The sequence below is a fragment of the Hetaerina americana genome, unplaced genomic scaffold, assembly GCF_022747635.1.
Source record: "Hetaerina americana unplaced genomic scaffold, ioHetAmer1.1.p SCAF_1, whole genome shotgun sequence".
Taxonomy (NCBI): Eukaryota; Metazoa; Arthropoda; class Insecta; order Odonata; family Calopterygidae; genus Hetaerina; species Hetaerina americana.
In genome coordinates this window covers 10,253,442-10,278,402 of record NW_027286069.1, presented here as the reverse complement: position 1 = coordinate 10,278,402, position 24,961 = coordinate 10,253,442, and the positions used below count along the sequence as shown (strand labels likewise).

Here is a 24,961-nt window from a genome sequence, read left to right as displayed (position 1 = left end):
CATAATTTGGATTCAAAATACATCAAATCCAGATACATTATCTTTCACATTCATCATTATTGACCAACTTTTAACAAGGCATGTGCATTATTAACATAGTAGACTAAGAGATTTTGTATACTTCGTTTAGGTGATTTTGGAGCATTTTATAGTGTCTCATGAATTGTCATTTTTATTTATTTATTTATTTGCCTGAGGATCTGGGTACATTCATGTTCCAAGATATACGGCATGTCAAAGATCTTAACATAAAATACAATACATTGTTACATATTCAGAAACTCATCAATAGTGTAGAATAAGTGTAGCATGAAAATGTCCCTCACTTTGAATTTAAAGGTGGACATTTTTTCTATGCTCTTGATAACCAGAGGAAGGTTATTATATAATAAGAGTCCCATGTTATGGGGGGAAAAAGTAGACTTGCAAGTTCTGATGAAGTTCACATGTAGATGACTGCAGGTCCTGGTGTAATGATTGTGAATACTATTGTTAGTGGTATATAATGAGATATGGCGTTTAGCATAAACAATAGCACTTAGCATATACACACAGGGAAGAGGGAGAATACAAAGTTTTTTGAAAAGGGGGCGACATGGAGCTCTGAGGGGTGCATTGCACATTAGTCTTAGTATTCTCTTTTGGATTTTAAATACAACATGAGCACAGGGTAATGGGCCCCAAAAAAGAATACTAAAAATTACGTGGGCATAAAACTCACCATAATAGATAGACATAAGCACTTCATTATTTACAGTTTGCCTGATAGAACGTACCAAATAGCACGCTGAATAGAGTTTTCGGCGTAAACTAGAAATATGGCTATCCCAGTTTAATCTACTATCCAGGGTAACACCCAGGAAGGAGGCATTATCACTCCTTGGAATAATCACATTGTCAAAAGACACTGAAATATCTGTTAGAGGCTTATTTTTATTTACAAAGTATATTAAATTTGTTTTTTCCTTATTAATATGAAGAAAATTACGATCACACCACTCTTGCAAAAGGTGGATAGTATTGTTAGCACTTGAATTGCTGCTAGTTCAATTTTAAAATTTGCTTCTGGTGGAGTTCTGTAATATCAAGCCATTCTCCATGGAGGGAAGATTCAGGTTATAAAGTTTATACTTAATGATGTCTATGTTAGGGGAGCGTGCTAAAATTCATCACCTCATTTTGTAATGACAACAGGCACTTCAAGTTTTGGAAAATGGGGTCCACAGTTCAGCCGCTATTCCATGAACGCATTTACTTTGTTAGATCCTGGTGAGTTATTAGAATTATTTAACTCTCAATTTATAAGCTATTGCTAATATGCTCCTGATTTACACCTACAACAGATGCCCTCTATTGCTGCTGATATTTGTTGACAATAAGTAACTTAAAAGTTGTCCATCCTCAACAATCAAATCAACTTTCAGGTTGATAACAGTGGTTGGTTATCAAAAGGACTTGGGCCCAAAATTATGAATATGTAAACCTGTGGAAAATATGGATGCAATTTGAAAATCTTCAAAAGTTATTACATTACCATTAAGGCTTCATGCATCACTCAGTAGAATTGCCTTATGTTAAATATGCACAACACTCACTTGGTTCTCCAAAATGCTATCTTAATTTTGTTCAACCTGATATGTTGATGATATTGCATCACTATGACACCCAGGTCACACAAAATTATAGGTATTGCAGAAAACCAATTGAATGCTGTGATGGCTTAATTTAAGATTCCATTTTTTTGCATATGTAATATTGAGCAGCCCCTGTGGATGTGATATTTAGGCCTCATGATCCCCAATTTCATTGACATGGCACTTCATTATTATTTTACTGGCTGAGTAGCAATCCAGGATTGGAGCTGTATGTGTTAGCAATTGTTTGGTTATCTTGAGGTAAGGAACTGGAAATTTGATTAGATTTTTCTTTGAATCATTTGGGCATATTTTTTAAAAATTGAATTTATTCCTCTGAAATTATTGCTCAATCACTCCAATTTCAACGGTCATCCACTGCAAGGATTTGCTTACTATTTAACTCCAATATCAACTTTTATATTCATACTGAGGATCTTTCTTTAACAGTTAAATTTGAGTTAACTGATTTGTAGACTTCAAATGTTGCCTGAAACAAAAATATTTGAATATTTTAACTCTGTCAACTTATCCTCACCTCTCAATATGATATTTTATAGAAAATATTAATTAAAAAAGTTTTCACTAAGGTATTCCTGTTTTGTGAAAACCTGTTTGTATGATAAAAGGTGCAATAAAGCAAAATATTTATCACTGAATTAATTTAGAAAATATTTCAATCTAATAATATCTTTTAATAAAATTAAAATTAATAAAATTAATCTTTTAATAAAATTTCTAATAATAAAAGCTGAGCAGGTTTGGTAAATAGTTTATGAGATCTCATGTTATATGAACCAAATCAGATAACAGAAACATTCAGGACTGTTTGGGATGGATTCTATTCTATTTGATGAAGCCATCATCTTTCTTTTGGTACTATATGTTGTTATGGTTGCTTTGCAGACTACCCCAGTCCTGAAGGAGAAATTGTTGTCACAAAGCAACCTATGGGATTGAAACTCCAGGAAGAAGGATTTAGCCTTCATTGAGAATATTTTCCATGCAAGTTCATGAGAACTTTTAAGTGTATATATGCATATTTCCACTGAGTTCTTAAAATTTACTTTTTACAATTAGTGCAATACTTTCTTTTATAGCAGACATTAGGTTATTAAAAAGTAAACCAAATCATAATCAGTCACCAAAAAAAAAGAGGTGAGATACCACAAACACAGACAAAATAACATTACATACCTTCAGCAAGGTATAATATATTTAAGGTAAAATTTAGGCCCCTGGCCATAAATTACTAACCTGATAATTGTCATCATGATGATATGAAGTTACTTCTAAGATTTTGGTGGGTGTTAATTTACATTGACCAACTTCTAACTTCTTTGCATTTCCTGAGCTATTAGCAAATATAGTGTCGGCTCCTAAACGAGCAGCTGAATGTGCCACAGTAAGAATGGTGTCATCAGCAGCTGGGGAGAGGTCAGCATGATGGAATATGTTCTGCCAGTAACTATCAATACTCACAATATCTAGGGAAGAAAAAATTAAAGTCAATGCAATTTTGAAACATAACGAGTGATTAAGAGGGGGACCTTATCTTTATAGCCTCCTCTTTTTTGTCTTTATGTTTCACTTTTTGGTGATTTATATAAGATTTCAGGCAAGAACATAATCACAAAAAAGATGAGGTCTCCTTTTTTTCAAATAGAAATTCAACCAACATATGTTCTACTGCGATGAGTCTTCATTCATGTAATTTATTTTCTGAGACATTGCTGCTTGTCTTCATGCATGGAAAACTGAGTTCTGGGTAACATCTCTTCATGAGAGTTCTCATTTTTTTCACCAATTTTATCGCTCCCCCAAAAGCTAGGATGAAAAAGTTTTTCTTTTTGAATATTTTGTAGTTGTTCATTCCAACATAGGGATTATCTCCATAAAAATGGTGCTATATAATTGCCAGCAACCATTGCCTTAATTGAGAAGGTCCTCATATCCTACGAGAGAAGGAGAAACATTCTGATTGAAAGAGTGTATCAGAGTGAACTGTTTCTACTACTTCGGATCTGAGGGCAGAAACTTCAACACCTTTGAAACAGTATCACATTAATCAGAAGTACTAGTATGCTTAAACTTTTGAGATCAGACAAAAAGACATGATTTACACAGAACTTTAGTACAAGGGTGATTTGGAAAGTAAGGTCTCCTATTTTTTTTCATGAAAAATCAAATTTATTCTGTATATCGTACGGAAGGTTGAGCATTCAGCTATTTTTCCACATAGTCGCCCTGACGATCAATCACTTTTTGCATCCTTTTAACCAGCTTTTTAATACCAGCGTCGTACCTTTCTCCCGCCGCATCACGAAGCCAACTGATGACTGCTTCTTGCACTTTCTCGTCTGACTTGGATTTCTGTCCTCCCAAGGTGTTTTTTGAGAGTGGAAAGCATGTGGTAGTCACTAGGGGCAACATCCAGGCTGTAAGGAGGGTGGTTGATGATATCCCAGCCGAATTCATTTAGTAGGGTGGTCATTTGATGCGACACATGCATGTTGGTGTGGATGTGCATTGTCATGATGCAAACACAGTCCTTTGGTGAGATACCTTGTTGTAAATGAGGACCTTCCACACAATATTCTGCAAGGAGAAGTAGCCACTCTCTTCACTAAGGCCTTCCTTTATCTCATGAAGGGTAATTCTCCGGTTATTTCGCACCATCTCATTAATTTGTGCCACAGTTGATTCCGGCAAAATCGGCCACCTCGACCGCTGCTCATCGTAGACGTTTTCCTGGCCATCAAAAAACTCTCTGCACCACTTCCACACATTTTTTATGTCCATACACTTCTCACCGTACACTTCCACTAAATGGCGATGAATTTATACTAGAGATGCAGTCATCAGTTGGTTTTGCGACGCGGCGGGAGCGGCAAAAAGTGATTGATCGTCAAGGCGACTGTGTAGAAAATAGCTAAATGCTCAACCTTTCCAACGATGTACGCAAAGTTGAGAATAAATTTGATTTTTCATGAAAAAAAATAGGAGACCTTACTTTTTGAATCACCCTTGTATAAACACATTCATCCATCATATGTGATTGCTGCACAACCAATGATTCTACTATTATAGTAATTCCAATAATTCAGGGATAAACATGACTTCATATGTTCAGAGTACATTCTGATCTTAATTTTTAAGCAGTCTCCCTTGGACTTAAGCATAAAAGGTGTTTTCCAACAGTTAAGCCAGCTGACTGACCCAAGCGAAATGAAATAATAATAATGTTAAATCACTGTATTGCACCAGGCAATTTCACACTAGAATACTAAATGATGAGAATATTAGGGAGCCTAGCAAAATTCAGTACCATGTAGGAAGACTTCATATATCCTTAAACAAGTATCAAATTACACAAAAATACTGACATTGCAATCATGACACTAGATATTTTTTAAAGTCGAAATAAAAATATGAGAAGATGAGCAATTAATATCTAAGGTAATTATCCACAAAATACACTTACCCGAAGGATGTGGTCCATAAAGCCATGTCTCCACTCGATCAATGATGGCTTGACTTACTATGGGCTCAAATTTCCTGGCAAAATATAGTTGCTTATCCTCAGTACCCTAGGTTAAATTTGTTGTTGAAAGTAAATTATGAGTCATACAGTACCTAATGCATTTTCAGTCATATAAAAATAATTTCAACCATGATCATCCCTTTAAATTGGTGCCTAAAGTAGAATATTAATAACAATATAGACATAAACAGTGAAACCTCCATGCAAAAAACTTCCAAAAATAGTCCCCTAAAGGTAAAAACATTCAAGGATAGAGTATGATTTTCAATTATATTGTCTTTTAACTCTCTATAATACTTCATCATGACAGCCAAAGACAATCTTAAAAGCGTTGGCAGAGAGAAAATTAAGAAAATTAAATTGTAAAATATCAAGACTAGAAAACTATTTATTAGTGGGAAGGAGGAGGGTGTATGCCATTTCTCCTTGATTGACATAATTAAAACTTTCAGGCTTCACTTCATCGAATTGTTCGACGCCCATATGAAATGAATTTGCAATTTTCCAGACTTTATTTTATGGTGCAATGCATTTTGCTGACTTTCAGCATCATCAGGTACAAGTTACACTTAGAGCTTTTGAATATAAACCAAAAGGACAGAGTAGAGGTAGAGGGGGGGGGGGGGAGTTGTTGGTGAGAGGGGTCAGGTTTTTCAGGACTTCAAAGTCTGTGGGTTTTTCGGTTGAGGGAAGGAGAGGCGATGGTGCCTTGCTTATGACTGAGCACGGGGTCTGGTCTGGAGTATGGCAGGGGTGAGGGTTACGGGCAGTTGGGTATGTAGAACTGTAGGATTTGTTTACCCTCAAGGAAAGGGGTGACTATGTAGCAGGAAGAGTGTAAAGTGGAAGCTGGGTTGGGGAATTTTTTTGAAATGAGAGTCACTGATCGAGGTTTATTCACGTAAGGGAAAAAGAAAACATAACTGAAAAACAGTGGTGCCATGGTAATGACGTAGCATTGGGTCTGGTCATGGAGTAGGGACAAATGAGTATGTTGGATTTATTTACCCTCAAGTTCAGTTTCTCAGAAAGGAGGGGGAGGGATGAGTATATAATTGCTCAATACAAAGTATTGTATTGGGGTCTGCCAAGTGCCTTTGAATCTTGATTAGCTTGAGAGCATCCATTTTTAATCGTTAAGTGAGAATATGTAGTATTTCTGGGACAAAATTGCTATTGCTGATGTGCTAGAGGAAAAGGAACTGACTTACAGCTAAAAAGGTGGACATTTCACAAGCCAAAGGCTTAAATTTCAAGTGAGATTTAACCTCAGTCAATGAAAACAATCTTAAGATTAATTAATACAGAATGGTATACATAATTTATTGATTAAACCTTATTGCAGGTATGCACATGTATGAAAAATGATCAATATCTATGGTTTATTTCTGTCCAAATCCATTACAGCACAATATTTCTTGCTTGAATGCCTTATTTACATTGTATTGCTTAGGTTGTTGTCACATCTTACTCTGCATAATGTAAAGATTACACTTTATCAGAAGTGTGTACACAAATAGCAAACCATACATGAATAGGGCTCATAAATGGTTTGCTATTTAGCATTATACGAGGGTCATCCGGAAAGTAGTACCCGTTCGTGAAATAAAGACACAAAAGTAAATATTAACAAACATAAAAAATTTTATTTGAAAGAGGATACTTTAAACTACTTCTCAACATAATCTCCAAGCAAATTAAGGCATTTGTCATAACGTGTGACAAGTTTCTGTATTCCTGCTGCATAGTCCTTCGCCGCCAGCTCATTGAGATACGCGAGGGACCCATCTTGCACAAATTTTTGCATAATGCAGATGGTGTTTAACAATTTCATGAACAATTGTTCGAGAAACATTGGGAAAATGCTCACAGATGTCATCAATTGTGACGCGCCGATCGTTCCTCACGAATTCGTCAACTGAGCTCACCAGTTGGTCTGTAATGACAGACGGTCTCTCCGAACGCTCATCGTCGTGTGTGTTCCCCCTCCCCATGTTGAAGTTGCGACACCACCGCCGAACAGACGACTCGTCCATTACATTGTCTCCATACACCTCCTTTAATTGGCGATGAATATCACATGGGCGAACGTTTCTTGCATTGAGGAATTTAATCACTGCCCTCACTTCACAACTGGCGGCGTTCTCAATTTTTTTAAACATTGTAAACAATCACAGAAACAACACAGGCAATGCTAGCGTCACGCAACTTGGCTCAGAGAAGGCAGACAAGCCACTGAAGCTATCTGACCTCGTCCAGCGGCTCCTCGCGTCGTCAGCACTTCATGCGGCACGAACGGGTACTACTTTCCGGATGACCCTCGTACTTGTACCTTACATCAGAGTCAACCGTCATTGCATAATGAGATAAATTGTGCAATAGGGCATTACAATAGATAGTCAGTGGGGAAGAGTCATGGAATCACAATCTGTACTTCAAAATGTGATTAGCAAGTCAATGGTCATTATGTTCAAATGCATCTAAATTTCTGTGTCACATGAGTGAGCAGTCCACAATTGTGTTAGGTAGTGACTTTTAACAACACAGTTATACTTTAAATGAGTGAAATTAAAAATGATTTATTCTATTAGAGATCATTTAAAGGAAGAAGATATTTTTAAAATTAAATTTTAATTCAGCATATTGGTGAGCAGTGAACATCATCACTCTCACTTGAAGACTTCCTCTGCCAAACTACTATCACTAATATAATTAAGTCAGAGTTTCGAGCTTACTTTAGAGAAAAGAAAAATAATACCACCTTTTCAGAATACATGAACACCGGACAATAGTACTCTTGTGGATTATCGGTAAGAAAATCAGGTGAGAGGTGGTTGAGGGTAGCCTAAAACACAATTCTGGATGAAATTAGTAGTATGATACAGGGTAGTGAAATGACCATGTAATATATTGAGTATATTTAATGCAGAATTTTTGCAACTGAAATTTTCTACAGCACTTCTTTTAGGTTCGGCAAATGAAGAAGAGGTAGAAATAGGACAGAACAAAGGGGGTAGGTGGAATTGAAGGACAGTTTATTGTAGTGTTGGATGCCAGGTTATGTTTTATTAGGAAAGGCAAGGTATTGGCGTACCATTGCATTAGCTGTGCTCACCCAAAATCTGCCTTTACAAGTAGAATACCAATAATAACTTACTGTAGGTAAAAACAAATATCTAATAAATATTTATGATTATCACTTGCATAAAAATAAAAATATGGTAACTTAGCAAGTATATAGGCTGTCACTTTGCACTGAATAACATTAAAAAATAATAAATTTCTTTTAATAATACAATAATATTTAGTCAGTAACCAAAAACTAAGTATTTCTTCGGGATCAAAATACTGTTATGAACACTTGTATACGTACTGATATTGTACAATAATTTGATTTCACATTTATTCAATGTGTACAAGACTCGCAGATACCAATATTTTAACTAGATTTATTAGAGAATTTTAGTGAAAGAGGGATGGAAGTTTCACTTTTTCAGTATTTGAAGATATTAAAGCCAAAGATAACTAGCATGGAGACAAAAATTATATGAAGGCAAAATGCTTTCACCAGTGGCATAAATCCTTGAAAGAAATGATTTTCTAATTTGATAGCTAGCTAAAATTTTACTGGGACTGCTGGGAGGTAGCCTGTATGACAATACAGGGGCAAAAGACTTCCCAGAAAAACTTCAGGCTCTTACTCAGCTGAAACACACTTCAAAAGTTCCCAAACAAGACTTAAAAAGTGAAATCACATTTTAAAATTTGTGATACATAGTATTGTGATGCTATGATTTTTTCAAGCATGAATATTTAAAAAAATAAGAATGTATATAACCATCTTTAACTCTACTTTTAAAATTTTCCCCTAACTTGTAATCATATTCTATCATGCAATGGCCCCATCTTTTACAATGACCACATAATGATATAGCTGAAAATTTTTAAACTATTATTTCTTCACAATAAGTGTTAACTTCAAAATACTTTGATCCTTTTCTGTATGATCCAAGTATTTTTTGTTAAATCTAACCTGAAAAATCTGAGAATAAGTGAATCTTATACACTGGCGCATATAATGCCCCAGGAAATATGGCATGTACTCATTCATCAATAATCTTTTAATATTCAATTCACTGGAAAAAATCCTGCTATTGCGCATGAAAACTTATGGTATATATATTATATAAATCTGACATGATATTTTTTACCTGCAGCCTTGGCCAGTCATCCATTCTAAAATCATTTGGTGAACATCCACACCAATCAACAACGTGTCGGTACTGGCACCGGCAGCCCAGCCGTCTCCTCCAATTGGTAACATGAAGATTGTTGTCTACATACATACCACAGTGTTTTGAGTTTCTCAAAGCAGTGTGAAAAAATGACTGAAAAAGATCAAATATATTACTGTTGCTAAAAAATTTGGAATAAGGGAAGAAATAACTGTTAATTCACAAAATAAAAACTGCAGTAAATAAAATACTGAGATTTAAAACACTGACATATAGCAATATGCATGGAAAAACATTTGAATTGGGTGAGATTCAAGGTTAAATAAATGGTTACACTGCCCTTCAGTGAATTTGGATGCATTTCAGATTTAGTGCAAACTACAGCAGAGGCTCCATCAAAAAACCAGTTATCAACCCGAAGGTTGGTGTGATAGTTGAAGGCAGGGCTTAAGTAGGAATCTCAAGAAAAACTCCAAAATAAATGTGTTAACTATCAAATTATCTGTGTTGGTGATGATGACCTTTTTTGACGTAAATTGTTTTCTGTCGAGCCATTTCTTTTCAGTTTGGAAACTTTTTCACTGGGGACCACATTTGTTGAATACCATGGATGTTGTAATGATCTGAACTTCAATTCCACAATTTACACTATGAAACTGCACTGGTGTGCACCCGTTCACTGTCTTGAAGGAAGAGAACTTTTCTCTTCGTCAAATGAGAAAGTATTTTTCTTGATTTCTTCACCCACCTGGTGCAATAGCGATGCATAATACTCTCTAGTTATTGCTTGTCCCTTTGTAAGTATACAATATAAATGATTCTGCATGAATCCCCAAAAACCATGGCCATCACCTTATTGGCAGATTTCATCATCATGGCCTTCTTCGGAGCTGGATCACCTTTAGAAACACACTATTCGGACTGCTCCCTTGTTTAATTGACCACATGCTTGCATTGATTCTCCATTGAGAGCAAATACAGCACCTGTATCTTCATGAGATTTTTTTCTCACCTAAGTTTTCATGTAAAATTGATTACACTGTACCTTGTATTGTGCCTGTGGCCTAAATGATTTTATGTTTGATTTGTTGATGACAACCAGTTTATTTCCATCACATGAAATTATATACTTAAAATTTACATATGCTGTCTACTTCCGAATAAATAAATAAGAAAGTAGCATCATTTTAGGATTGTACAGGGTACTAACCTCTGCAGGAAGCAATGTGTGGCGGAATAATGCCTTCAAGCCATGCACAAGTGTATCACCAAGGGGGGAGTTTGGATCATCTCCTCCAGAAGCAACATATTCCACAAATGGCCGCGCCAATGCAACCCAATCAGAGCCACCATCCACAGCTATACCCTCTGGAAGCTGCCTTTCACCAGCCCTGTTAGGCATTTGGGAAAGAAAAGAAATTAAAGATACCTCAAGAAAGATTAAATTTCACATAAAAACAAGGAATCATTTTATAATACCCAAGGCCACTGGAGAGATAAACTCTATGACTTTCATTTTAGAGGTTGGGGTGCAGATTAATTGATTACTACTTGGTGTTCATTCATGGGCAGTGACCTTCTTTGATTAGGGTTACAAGATGTTCCTTAAACTGCCATCATTCCATTCAGGATGTGACACATAATTAAATTCATGTTTGTGTGTAAAATGACTTAATGAGTCATGGAATACTTCTCATTATATGACATCAGGGTTAATAACTTCTACCTTGCCTTAATAGCCATAAGACTTTCCACTTGTGAATAGTTTCAATGCTAAAAAACATGAGCATTTTTTCCTTCTCCTGCTAGACTTCAGCATTTTAAAATGAGCAGTGTTTATACATATTTTTCAGGTACGGAATGATATAAATTTCTGTTAAAGAAGCTTCAAGTGTCATTAATATGTCACGATGTAATTCAGCCAAAACAAAATCTGGGTATGAAAACTAACCCAAACATTGGTAAATGTTTAGATTAGCACCCTACAATTAATGAAAACTAGTTTCCATTGTGCCTTATTTTTTAATTGTTGAATTTCAAGAACAATCTTAGGTACGCATTAGCATATGGTATTTGCATGTAATTTGAAAATATTTAAGAGATATTAACAAATGCCAACAAAACTTATTGTAGGACAGCTTCATCCCCACTTATTTATAAAGGCAGGCTGACAAGAATTTCACAAAAATTACCAATATCTAACGACTGAATTGAATTCATTCATGCTGAAAACCAAATGAGCAGTTGTACTGTCAAGCACATGAAAGTTACTTGCCTCCACATGTGCAGATCACATTCAACAAATGTTTTATCAAGTCCTTGTTTTTGCACAAAGCGCTGTGCATCTCTTCCGTGGGACTTAACAAAACTTTTTCCTCTGTTAGCAGTCAGAAAACTTACAAGTTGAGCGTCAGTCCTGAAATTTGAGAGAGCTCCAGTAATTGCAGCATACAATAAGATTAAAAACAACTGAAACACTTAGCATAAAAACAAATTTTAACAACAATTTAAAAAAATTCTCTTCCAATATTACTCTAGAATAGATAAAACACTAGGTACCTTACTTAGAGTATGAATGAATGAAGGAAACAAGGAAAGATATATAATGCATACTTTAATACATGACAACTCACTTTACAGGGAAATCTGATTCACTGAGGTTGACAACATAGTCCCATGGCCATGGAGAGACCAATAGCTGTCTCATGGATTCTAGGAGTGTTCGCAGAAGGGAAGCACCTCCCCAAATTGTGGAGAACCGCTTGCGAGATAGGCGAATGTTACTGAAAGGATTTGGGCTTCCATATGTATTGCTTGAATTTGTGATATTTCCCCAAGGATGCTCAAGCAGTTTCATCCTCTCCAAAGGCAGCAGCTCTCGGAAGAGATAATCCTGTCTCTGCAGCAATAAAAAAGCGAGAGATAATTGCTCATTATTCATTTAATATTTCAATACTTATACATCCAAGAACATTCCCCATACTAATTATTTCTAGTTCACACAATTTTTCAAGCAGTGTTGATACAGTCGTGGATTTGCTATTTTCTCCACCCTTACCAGTCTGGGTTTAAAATTTCAATTTTTCCAGATGACAATTTTTTCCCAAGTTTACAAAAGAGAAATTTATCACTAAAATGTCCAAATACTCCGACTCATAAATAACTAACTGTACTACCAACAAAAAGCAATGACATTGATGCAGGATATTGTAACATATTCCACTTCTCAATTAGTTAAGAATAAAACGGTAATCCTACATCCATTCTACAGGATTCTGTATCAATCAATTCAGAATCAATATTATTTTCCATCTAATAATTATGATATCCAGGTTGAATGCATAATTAAAATCCAGTTGAACATAGGTTATTTATACTCATATAAAACAAAATTGTGTCTATCAATACTTTTCTTATACAAATATTACAATATTCATGCAAGTAGCACACTTTACTTCAACTTTTTAGCCATTCTATCTGGGACCAAAAGTGCAAGTTTCAGTGTGTAGAGTACGACATGCCCTCAGAATATCAGTCTGCAGATCAGACCTGTAACAAGAATACATTCTGCTGTGATGGGGGCTAAGAAGTCTTAACTGCAATAGTCATCTAAAAAAGGCATCCCACTTAATAGAACATTAAGGAGTAGGACTACTTAAGGGTGTCTTAATCATTATTACCTCACACTTTATCCATCAGGGATCCCAAGTAATTAATTCCTTTACTGTTTTCAAGAATTTTACTTCCTATTTTTCTAGTCTGAACTTTATTTTTTATATATTTTCTCATCATCCACATGCATTAGGTCCTCTTTAAGTTTTCTTAAAGGCCCAATTCTCTTTATGAGTTATAATATTCCTGCTCTAATGCTTTTGCATTTTGTATGATAAGATGTATGCCAAGCACTAACATGTTATTATGCCCAACTCTTTTAGGGTGCATAACCAATTTTTATCATGACTTTTTCCAGGGATAGATTGAAAATGAGTTGTCATGGTCTTAAAAAGTTTTTGATCTTGAAAAAGTTAATATGACCTCAACTTGCTATTAACTTCTTTCAATTTGAACTCCTTTGATATTTCTTCAATTTTTACTTATTTCGTTCTTGAGTACCACCCCCTAGTCAATCCTAGTACTTTTCTCATTATTACCAACTCCTTTAAAACATTTAAGAGTCTCTTTCTTTCAACACTAACATATGCCTCCTTGAAGTCTATGAAGAGTCGATGCATACATTTATTGTCCATTTCCATTATATCAATGCTCAATAAAAAGAGTTACGTGCTTGCTCCTGAATACCTGTATCCAAACTGGAATTCTTCACCTTCTGTTGTGACTTGTTTGGCTCAAAGTTTCCCAAAGACCTTGAATGCCGTAGTGACAAGTTCACAAACACCATAATGACTCCCAAGTTCTACTTTCCCCTCAACTCACTTCTTGCTCTTTTTGTGGATCAGCTGCGTAATTCCTCCTGCCCACTCCTCTTTGTATATGATGGAAGGGGATACCCAAGGGACCAGAGGGGAGAGTGTGTGGGAGGCACAGCTGCCAAACTACTCGCATTAACTCTAAAGAAGGCTAATTATAAAGCGTCCTCCTCATGACAACAATTGTGAATGGTTACTGACAATACCATGCCTTTGCCTAAATACTTATGCTGTCATATTTATTTTCATTGTTGCAGTTTTGTTGTTTCCTTTAATACCCATGACTCTCCCTCTAAATTATTATTATGGAGTCTTATCTTTAGGGTAGGTTCTGGATGGACACTGACTGAATGCTGATACATTTCTTAGGCCCTCCCAGCAAAACACAAAGGCACTGCAATAAAACCTCAACTCTGCATACTTCCTTCCTCCTTCCATTCCATCCAACATCCTTATTCTCTTCTTGCCTCCTTTGACATCCCATGCCATCTCTCCTACATCCTTTGGATTTCTCCCAACAATTTTCCATGTTTTACGATGCCTACACCAATGTGTACTTGGCACTCAAAGAAATTTTCAATATTTCTGAAGATGCTCTTAGTGTCATACAACATCATTAGTCACCGTAAATTGTATCCTTTCAGGTGCAGACCAAATAACTCCATGCATAGCAAGACTTACTTTCACATGAGACTAAGAATATTATTTTGGATTTGACCCACTGCCAGATATCTTATGATCATTAATAATAAAAAAATAAATGAAGAATATGTGACTGAAATATCAATTACCCAAATAGTGATATACCCCTACATATGGACTAAAAGCTTGATGTGGTGGAAGGGTTTGTGTGTTCTCACGACTCTTAGAATTCTAAGCTCCAAATTATACATCATAGTGCATGGACCAGTAGTTAGCATGATCTATACTTTTATAATTGTTTGACTAAACTATATTGTACGTAAACTATATCCAATAATTAATTTTTCATGTCTGATGTATAATCATTTAGATAGGTTTTACCAGGCATAAATAACACGGAGTTCACAAAAATCAACTAATTCCCTTTCAAAGTTACCTCTCAAAGAAATAATTTTGAGACCATGAAGATTATGAAGCAGCAGTTTTCCAAAAAAATGATTCAATTTAAAGTGATAATTCAAGACTATGGAATTTATAAATTGGATATTTCATAGCATCTATTCACCTGTCGACTTAAATCAATAAATTGTACATTTTAAAATAAATTATAGCTAGATAAAGTACATGGTAGTTCCATTGTCCCTCCTTGTTGAAGTGAATGAATTTACATCTTAATTCTGAGATAAACATGCGCGGCCATCTGAAAAGGATTTCTTAAAATTGGATTTTTTTATCTGAAAAATTTCCAAAAAAGTATATTGAAATTGGACGTAGCATATGCTAATTTCTTCTATCTAACCCTTTTTATTTTTATTTATTAAAAAAATAGAAGCTCTCACTCCCTACCATCCTGCCGTGATGTGTCTCCAAACAAATGAATTTTCAGATTCATATATTATTATAGCAGTAGGATTAGAGTGAAGGATTATTTTTACAGAAAAAGAAAATGGACACCAGGTCATTTCATTTTTGGATAAGATAAAAATAAAACAAAGTCCAAGAAAGAGCAGTCATTTGGCAGTACTGTTAAGTTAAACAAAGAAACTCACTGCATCAACATGAATGAAGAAGAAATGTCGAGTATGGAATAGAGCCTTGAGCAGCCGACGAACTTGTCTTAGGGCCCTGCCGTTTAGGGTGAGAAGGAATGCAATGCGCACAGGGGCTTCCTCTCCTGTCTTTCCTATGGTATGCGGTGCAGTCACACCATCAGGGAGGTGAGGAGGAGTGGGCACTGGTGCTTCCCGTGGTGTTTGCGGCACAAATTCTGAAACAGATTAAAATTTTTAAGGCATGCTAGAACAATAATAGATCAATAATAGAATCAAAGATTGAGAGCTGACAAGTTATCAATAATGAGAATTCATGGAGTAACTCAGAGGAACAATATGAGCAGATTTGCAATTACTTGATCTGTATTGCTTCTTATTGCTCATTTCAAATGCCCATTTGAGCTATGCAGTCAAGGTGCATTTTATTATTAAAATATTAATAAATGTGCAATTGTTTGTAACATTAAGTGTGTTAAGTATATACATGCTCAGTGAACTCACGATGGGAAAATACAAATAGGGCTTCATCAATATTAAGAAATATAGTATCTGGTGAAATACACTAAATTAAAGGATCCTTGTCTTATCATTTGCTCAAATGTGCATTTTGGGGTTTTACTGAAATACTTAATTATGTCTGAGGTATGCACCACATATTTGTCAAGTCAAAGGAAGGATCTTAACCTGGGAACTTAAAGGAAATGGTACACACCTTTGTCCATGAAGATCTTAATCATTATGACCAATAACAACATTATACTACACTATTATACGCATTCAAGAAAATCTTGTCTAGTGGTTTTCTAAAGAAACGTACCAATAACTCCTCAAATGGTTACAAAAATGAATTTATAACACAAATTTCATTTTTTAACAATTTTGGCTTTATAATGATTACATCCTTTGAAATTGATTAACTGGTCTCTAAAATTTAACCCCGAAACAATCACATAACTCACTTGCAATGCCAGTCTGATATACATTGATAGTAAAGAATCCACCACATGCCAGTTTAGGATCAGCAGGGCATTTCATGTTGCATGATGAATCAGGCAGGCGAGCTGGCGAAGGAGGCTCATCACTGCCACAAAAGCACTCACTCCTGGAAATGATGTCAAGTAAATACATTTCAAGGGAAGTTTTTCACAAGGAGGAGAACTCGTCAATGGCCATTTATACAGGGGGAAGAATGCTATAACATGATCCTAAATAGTTGTCAACATGACTATAAATCTTTGCACCATGTGTATGTAAATTATAAACAGTAAAGCCCCTCCAAATATGACCCCTGGCTGGTCCCAAAAAAAGAGAGAATGCGGAAGAGAAATGTAAATCAAAATTATTTTATTATCAATGTAATTAAAAGGTTTGGTAAATATTTCAAACGTCAAACCCCCTGATTTCAAGGGTAACAAAATACAATTTGATAAGTGGCCCATAAATTTTTATTTAAAAGGGGAAACATATCATTTAGCTTTGGGAAAATTACTTTCCCTTGACTACCGGTGTGAGTCTTTTAGTTGAATGATAGAAGATGACTCGCTAAGAAAATCTTTACAGAAGTTTTAAAAGTTTTACAGAGCATTCTAAACTATATAACATATTTGGTTAAGTTAAATGTACATAATCATTAGTTTCAAAGAACAGGAGTTCCTACCAACTCAACCCTGTGTGTTCAGGGTATTTTTATAGAGGACCTTTAAAATCTATAATTAATAACAGCTAAGATAAGTTAATTGTTAAGAATGGGAGATGATGAGATTTCAAGCAAACAAAGATAAATGCATTTCCAGGGGTGAATTTACACTTCATAGCAATACAGCAATGGGCTCCTTTTTAAATACAGTCTCCATAAAGACATTTATAGTTCCTCTTTAAGTATCCAATGTCATCCTCTCTGTGCTATGCAGCTACAAAGAATACCCACCTTCCAAATTTACAATCTCAGCCAATTGACAATGTTACACGAGCTTACTATTCCAAAATTATACTGTCTATATCTACCCCAGTAAATTATTTATATTATTATTCCAACTAATTTATGAGGAATTTTAATAGAACAGCTCTCAGAAACATCTTTCTGCTCACTTACATAGAAGTAGTTAATGCAGATATTTAACATTTTAGAATGAGTTTATCATACTGTGCTCCTTTATTTCATATGGGTTGCAACTTTATTTCAGAGGGAAACTGAAAGTTTTATCTTTTACATATCAATATAAATATAAAGAATTAATATCATCCAGCATATATGACATAGACATTGGTATCAGACAGAAAGAATAACAGTAAAATCCCTAATCAGAATGTACATTTTCCTATTATTAACACAATTTTTTGGATCTGATCATATTTTCCTATTATGTAAACCAATGTAAGTATATGCTGTATGTACAATATTTCAATTAAAACTTTCATCTTGTCTCCTATTTACGTCTTTCTGCTGGATTTTACAAATATTTTCACTTTGATAAATATTTCGCATATTACAAATATTTCACATGTCCATGGCATTAAGAATACTTGCAACTTTGTTTTATCATCATCTTAATTAATCTTGAATATTATCCTTAAAAACCAATTAAAATTTGCTTTCTTGAATTTTAAGCCAATTGCCTTGAATATTCTTTTCTTGGAAGAATTTTAAAGTTGGACTCGTACCACGCAGTATCACGTTGGTACAGTGCCATAGTTCAAAATCCCATATTCTGTGAAATAAGTGTAGTGGACTTGCTACGCTATATAAAAATGTACTCACAGAAAACACACGCAGAAAAAGATATTTGCCATGGAGGATTTGGTAGAGGAATGAATAATAGTGTATGCTCCATTTAGGTTTTCCCTTTTTGACTGAGTAGTAGTAGTAGTTTTTAGGGGAGGCGACCGACAGCTAAGGTCATTTGTGCCATAGGGGATGGACAGGAAAGGATGAAGGGTGGAGAGAAACCCGGCGTCGGCATTAGCCTACTCTTTACAAAAGGTGCCAAGGGGTCTGCAGTTTAACGTCCCATTCGACGGATGGCGTACTCACTGACGTACTCAAGTTCCCTCCACAAAGCACCTCAAGTAGGGATCGAGGTACCTCTGAAAAATATTCAACACTGCCGGGATTTGAACCCGCGCCCTCAGGGTGGGAAGCCAGTACGTTAGCCCCCGCACCATCTTGATCCCCCCTTTTCGACTGATTCTTAATATTAAGTAAGAGTGGCATATTTTCTTCTCCCAAAATTTGCTCTTTCCCACCAAATACTTTTTTCAAGGATCCCCAGAAAGTTGTTAATAAGGGGTTTTACTCTAGTTAATGTGACAGTAGAAAAGAAAATTTCTGGGTACAAATGGTACCAAAAGGAATCCATTCAATTGAACCTATCAAATAAACAGCATGAATTGTTATAAATGAAAAATCATTTGGCAAAATTCAAGTTAACATTTTTCAAATTCACATGACACCGACAAAACCTAATGAACTATTTAGTTCCATCTTTTCTCTCACACAACCATTCTAAACAAGGGCATCTAAACATATCACTCACAGTTACATATTACATATTTGATTACTTATTATCTTGAGCCAATTCTTTTTCAAACAGGAAATAGGTTCTTTTTAAAGTCTAAAACCTGCCACAACCACAATTTGACACTGTAGATGCAGGGTGATTTGAGCTATTGTTCAGGAGGAAAAATATTATATTCGGGAAATTATGACCAATATAATTTTAGATTCCGTAACATATACTTTCAGCACACTTACGAGTACTGGACTCCAGCGTATGGGAAGCCAGACTGAAGGCACAAATTGATGCAATGGGCTGGAGAGTTTGTGGCTTTGAGATTAGCATAGTAGCCAGATAATAAGCGAAATGTCTTTTCATCTTGGAAACAGCCCAGGGAACGTCCACCCTCAAGGCCTGAAAATAGATTTTTATTATATAAACATATATACATAAAGTACTTATCTTTGAATTCCTTATTAATTGAAACCTGCAATCAAGTGTTTAAAATACTTCAGAGGGAATCCATTTCTTTGTTTGGAGCAAGTACTGGGCACATACATCATATTATTAATTACCTGGAGCAGGACAAAGATGCGGTAATTTTGTAGGATATAATGTGCCTGCATGACTTCGGCATGCAACATCAGCAAGAAGCTTTTTACAGCTTTGAGTACGGGCACGATGAATGGCAGAAACTGCTTCACGCCCCACTATTTCACATTCAGGAGTAAAATCTAACTCTTCCAGACGCAGTGTAACCACTAATCCTGTCCCAGTTCTGAAAAATAATTATATGGACAACATGAGATTAAGGGGGTAACAACTAAGTCACTAATTATTTAACATCATGCGTGCCGAGTTGACACAAAAAAACAAATTTCTTGTCCCATACAATGTGAGATTAGGGGAGATCATGTTCTTACGGATGAGGGGCTAATATTATCACAGAATTAAAACTTGAAAAATTAATTGACAAAAATTTTTATTTTACTCTATAGGCTCTTGACTGAAAGGAACCCTAATTGCAGCCTAAATAATCCATTACAAAGTTCTCCACTTCATGACACAGAAAAATTTGAGTCTTATAAGTGGACAGTAACAATGCAGGAAGCAGGAGACACTATTTCCGTAAAGAAGAGGTTTAAGGGATTGGGATATATGTAAGTCTCAAATAATATAGCATCTTAAATGGTACCCCATTGAACTAACTTAAGCATATATAATTAAATAACATAGTTGCTAGATTATTAATCAAGCAGCAAATAAGCTATAAGATTTTATAAGCAGCAAAAATTTCAGTGCAAAAACAATTCACCTTGATTGTGATTTGAACCTGAATTCCTCTGATTTCCAGCCAAGTGCTGTAATTAGTTCAATTATCGAAGCAACCTCTAGTACAGTAAATTTCTTCAAGAAAGGGCTTTTAAGGACCAAGATATGCTGATGATTTGCTGTGACTAATAGGTGACAAAGTAATCATAGTCATGTGCAATGCACCACAGCTCATAAGGTTGAGGTCAACAGCTAAACACATGGATAACTGCTTTTGACAAAGTCAAATAAATTGTGAGAAATGCCAAATCAGTAACTTAAAAGGAACCACCTGCCAATCAGCACCCAAATGTTATAATTTCACAGAACAAAAAACATCCTTGTTAAAGCGAATGAGTTTTCCACTGGAAAATTCTCATGTTTGTGGGTACATCAGCAGGTTTCTCCAGAAAAGTGACTGTTTCAGTGTTTCCCTCAATATCCTTAAAATGTACATGCAGAAAGATGTTTCCATAAAGTAAACAATACTAAGAATCATTATCAGCACAGACAAGCTAGTTATCCACCGAAAGGTTAATGGTCCTATTCCAAAATCTTTTTCTTAAGAGATTGGTGCTAACCTCCTCTTCATATAAATCAGTAATAAATAAATAAAGCTTCGATGGACCCGAGGGTGCCCAGAGAGGCATGGCCTGAATCGACCCCGGGCCCTCTGGTCAGTAGTCCAATTCTCTACCCCTGGACTGCTGTGACCCACCTATTTGTATATTATAGTCTCAATTTAAGGTACTACATTGGCATTAACATTGTAGGATAAACACAATGAATATGGTTTTCTTACTTATTAGGTGAGGACTGAGCACGCTGTGTGGCTAGAATAGCTTGCCCTTTAACGGGAGCTATTGCATTGCCTTGCTTCATGCTGCCTTGGGGAATACCATCCTCTTCAAGCTTATCCGGAGGAACCTATAATTAAAATTATACATGTTAATATCATAATAAAATAAGAACTTTATGTTAAGAACAACATTGCGAGTATGAGCCATCGAAGGTTATGCTCATCATTCTACTAATTCAGGTGTTAAGAAATATTTCACCCACTTCCACTGAGGAACTGCTCTCTTTTCTCACGCTGTAATATTTGGTGACCATAAGTTACATAATTTTTGGAACTGGGTCTGTGTGAAGTGACTTCATAATTAGAAATTCCCTTTTCCATAAACTTGAGAGGTGAAAGAGCTATTTTCTTTTCTCAAATCTGTTTCAGCTGACAATATATAATACATACAAGGGGCAATTTTAGATTTAATTTTTTACAAATACAATCAATTATAGAACACAGGATGATCTTAAGACGATAATGGATCGTGACACACATTTTTTTCACCTGTCACTTATTCTATGCAAAATTAATTTGATGGCTTTTTTACGACACGTATAACGTGATATGCCTTCATATATCATTCCAGAAATAGAGACTTCATTAGTATTAATGATTATTTCCTCTCTAATGACTAGGCTGGTATTTAATATACTCTGGTTATAAAAAATATCTCTCCACATATCTTATCGAATGTTAGGAAGCAGTGTGCACCAGTCACCTATTTACGTACCCTAAGTAGTTTGATACCAATCTCTGATTATCAATAAATGGCCTTCCATAAGAAATTTAAACTTCATAAATAATAATAAAATTCAATAGATACATCGTGAATAAATGTTAACGAGGAAAGGGTTTGAGCTAGGAATAAAAGTGGATGGTGAGGTATTTATTTCTATCAAGTTTGCAGATAGAGGCCCCCATAGATCAATCACCAATGCCCATGTTCTGGGCTGGGAGCACATACAAAACCAAAATTACAATGAAGAAGAACAAACCTAAGGATTGAAATTGAAAATAAACAATGAATAACTGATCATGGTACTTTTCCACTTGATAAAATTTTATTTTACGACCAGTTTACGACCAGTAATTATAATATTCTGATGTATTATTTTAAATTTTTACTATAAACCTGATGATGTCTTCTATGAATAAATGAGGCACAAACTATAATGATTTGTACAATGAAGATCATGTGGATTTTCAAATTGCTTGCACCAATGTTGACAGCATAAGATAAAAGTCTGATCGGCCTCCTACTACTCTTAGGACTGTTTCACAAGTGAAAGAAAGCATTCTGATAATAAAAAGATGGTCTTTTCAAGACCTATATACCAAAGAGGCAACCTAGGGATTTCTTTTGAGATGAAAGGAAATTCGTACATTTTGATAAATATTGAGACACTAACTCCAGATGTTCATGGCCCAGAAATTATATTCACTACCTGTTGTCTATGCATGGAAATGAAGGTAATACACGATTGTGTGATGTTTTATTTACAAGAAAATCATTTGTAATCATTGAAGTAAAGTATGGCTCATCCATTTAAACATGCATCATGCTGTACTTGGAAATATACTAGGATTTTAATATTAGACAAAATTATAAATAATAACATCAAATTTACATGTGACATGTTGTCTCTTTCGATATTTTTCATAAAATATGATTTAACAAATTTTCCAGCAACAAACTATGGCTATAAATTCAATAATCAATTTTTAAAATTAGTTTCTTTATCCTATAATTATTGACTAATTATTAATTTAAACAATATTTCATACCCCATTATTTAATAATTTACCTAAAAATATACTTTTGGTTACTTAGAACCCATCACAGCAGCACATGTGTTCAGAATTATTGATACTCAGTGAAACTAGTATCCAGTCAGTAGTTTGCTTAGGATTGTGAGTTGGTTTATTTCAAGGGAATTTTTAAAAATAAATTAACTTTTGCCCAAGTCCTTAAATGTAGGTTTGGCCTGGTGTAATGTTTCGGAAATTCAGAGCCTTAATCTTTCCATATTGAATACTGAATCCAATTCCCTTTACAAAAAATGTTAATCTGACCAAATTCCAGTATTATGTTTACAAAAACAGCCACTTATATTCAGATCACAGGGATCTCATACAACTGATCTTTGCAGATCATTCACCTATATTATCGTCCCTCAATCTTTACTAAGAATCAAAGAAAATTTGTTCCCTTGCAATCCCTCCTATGTTATTTATACAAATTTAAGGTCAGCAGAACTGTGAAATGAGCTGGGAATGCATATCTAATAAAACGTCTGCTATTGTTTTAAATCGCGGCACAAATTAAATAACAAAAAATGAAATTTATATCAATGAAGGAGGGAACTTTTATACTGCCCACTTACCCAAGCTTAGTAAATAATTATATTCACTAATTTAAAAATAATATCAATTGAGTAATATTTCAAGCTCGAAGTGCAAAACAGTCTTCAAAGATCTCCGTCTAAATATGAGACTTTAGTGAATTCATAGCATAAGAAAGAAGTAATTTCTCCCATGAAACTTGAATATACTCTTAAAATATCCTTAAGCATGACTTTATAACTCAGGTTTTATTTTACAACTTCCACTATCTGAAAGCATATGAAAAACCTATTTACAGAATTCAATGCCAAACAGTGGTTTCCTCATTTCAAACGAAAATATTAAAACGTGTAATATTTTGTTACAAAATTAGCTTGATTTTCAAAATCTTACTTGATCATTTCTGGCAGAATACCTTAATTTTGCGCAGCGGTCCTCCATTATCTGGATTGCTATTTGCAGGTCCATCTTCATCATCCACAAGGTAACTTTCTTTGAATCGCCTTGCTGATACCCCACCGGCGTTATTAACAATTTCATTGAGCACCTAGGAATACAACCAAAAATGGATTAAATTAAAAACAAGCATTACTCGAAGTCACGATAGTGAAAACCTCAGCCCTCCCGAATCTGTTTCATACAGCACACATGCATAATTCTCTTATAATAATGCATGTTATGATGTGGCAGAGAATAAACCACAAACCTCTATGTTTATTTTGCCTCTCCCAGACACATCCCGGTGTTCTTGAGCTCGTTCATCATCACCCGCATCGATGGGGAAAAATTTGAACGCGAGGAAGACTTGGAAACCTAATATAATGCTACCTAATAGAAAAAATACACGATACCTACGAATCCACCTACTGTCAAGTGTCCTCGATGCAGCCATATTTAGGGCGATGTCATAGCGATTGTCAGTTTTGATACCTATATGCTTATATAGCTGTTTAAGTAATCCTATGATATTCCATTAGTTAAAGAGAAGTCAGTGAAATTAGTACTACATAAATATTTCTATCCCCTCACCACTAACCATTTCATGAGGTATTACAGCAATAAGAAAAGAAAGAATCGACTGACTGAGCGCATGCCATTTTGATCCTCAGATGTTCGTAACAATGGCGAGTGTGACAAAGGACGCGAGGGAAGAGGATTTCATCGAATATTTCTTATTTCCTGACGATGATCTGTGCAAGGAAAAATCTGAAGATGAAATCAAGACAAACTTGGAGTCATTGTTAGTTCAAGTTAGCGCGACTGTCGCTAAATATGCCCATGGTTATATATGGCACAAGGATTCTTTTAATGTCGTTCCCCGGTATTCTTTTGCGCAAACTTCAAAATATCGAGAGTACGACGATGTTGGAATATCAGGTACGAAATCGCGTGGTCATTCATATTATTTGTACCATTTCATACTGCTACATCGGAT

The 24,961-nt window shown here is 35.1% G+C and overlaps 2 protein-coding genes across 2 annotated transcripts in view; one reads left to right on the top strand and one right to left on the bottom strand.

Annotated features, from left to right (window-relative positions):
• Positions 1 to 24,577, bottom strand: part of oxt (Xylosyltransferase oxt) — a 32,836-nt gene extending 8,259 nt beyond the window's left edge. The window contains exons 1-13 of the mRNA XM_071585219.1: positions 24,233 to 24,577; positions 23,942 to 24,073; positions 21,142 to 21,266; positions 19,604 to 19,806; positions 19,286 to 19,442; positions 16,494 to 16,636; positions 15,532 to 15,749; positions 12,047 to 12,312; positions 11,689 to 11,829; positions 10,624 to 10,804; positions 9,390 to 9,566; positions 5,119 to 5,224; positions 2,892 to 3,121 (exon numbers count right to left, since the gene is read on the bottom strand). Of these exons, the coding sequence (XP_071441320.1) occupies positions 2,892 to 3,121; positions 5,119 to 5,224; positions 9,390 to 9,566; positions 10,624 to 10,804; positions 11,689 to 11,829; positions 12,047 to 12,312; positions 15,532 to 15,749; positions 16,494 to 16,636; positions 19,286 to 19,442; positions 19,604 to 19,806; positions 21,142 to 21,266; positions 23,942 to 24,073; positions 24,233 to 24,418 (2,265 nt within the window). The 5' untranslated portion in view covers positions 24,419 to 24,577. The remainder of the gene's footprint in view (positions 1 to 2,891; positions 3,122 to 5,118; positions 5,225 to 9,389; positions 9,567 to 10,623; positions 10,805 to 11,688; positions 11,830 to 12,046; positions 12,313 to 15,531; positions 15,750 to 16,493; positions 16,637 to 19,285; positions 19,443 to 19,603; positions 19,807 to 21,141; positions 21,267 to 23,941; positions 24,074 to 24,232) is intronic.
• A 70-nt stretch (positions 24,578 to 24,647) lies between these two features.
• The window catches only part of ecd (ecdysoneless cell cycle regulator), a 54,067-nt gene continuing 53,753 nt past the window's right edge, over positions 24,648 to 24,961 (top strand). The window contains exon 1 of the mRNA XM_071595458.1: positions 24,648 to 24,903. Coding sequence (XP_071451559.1) covers positions 24,648 to 24,903 — 256 coding nt within the window. The remainder of the gene's footprint in view (positions 24,904 to 24,961) is intronic.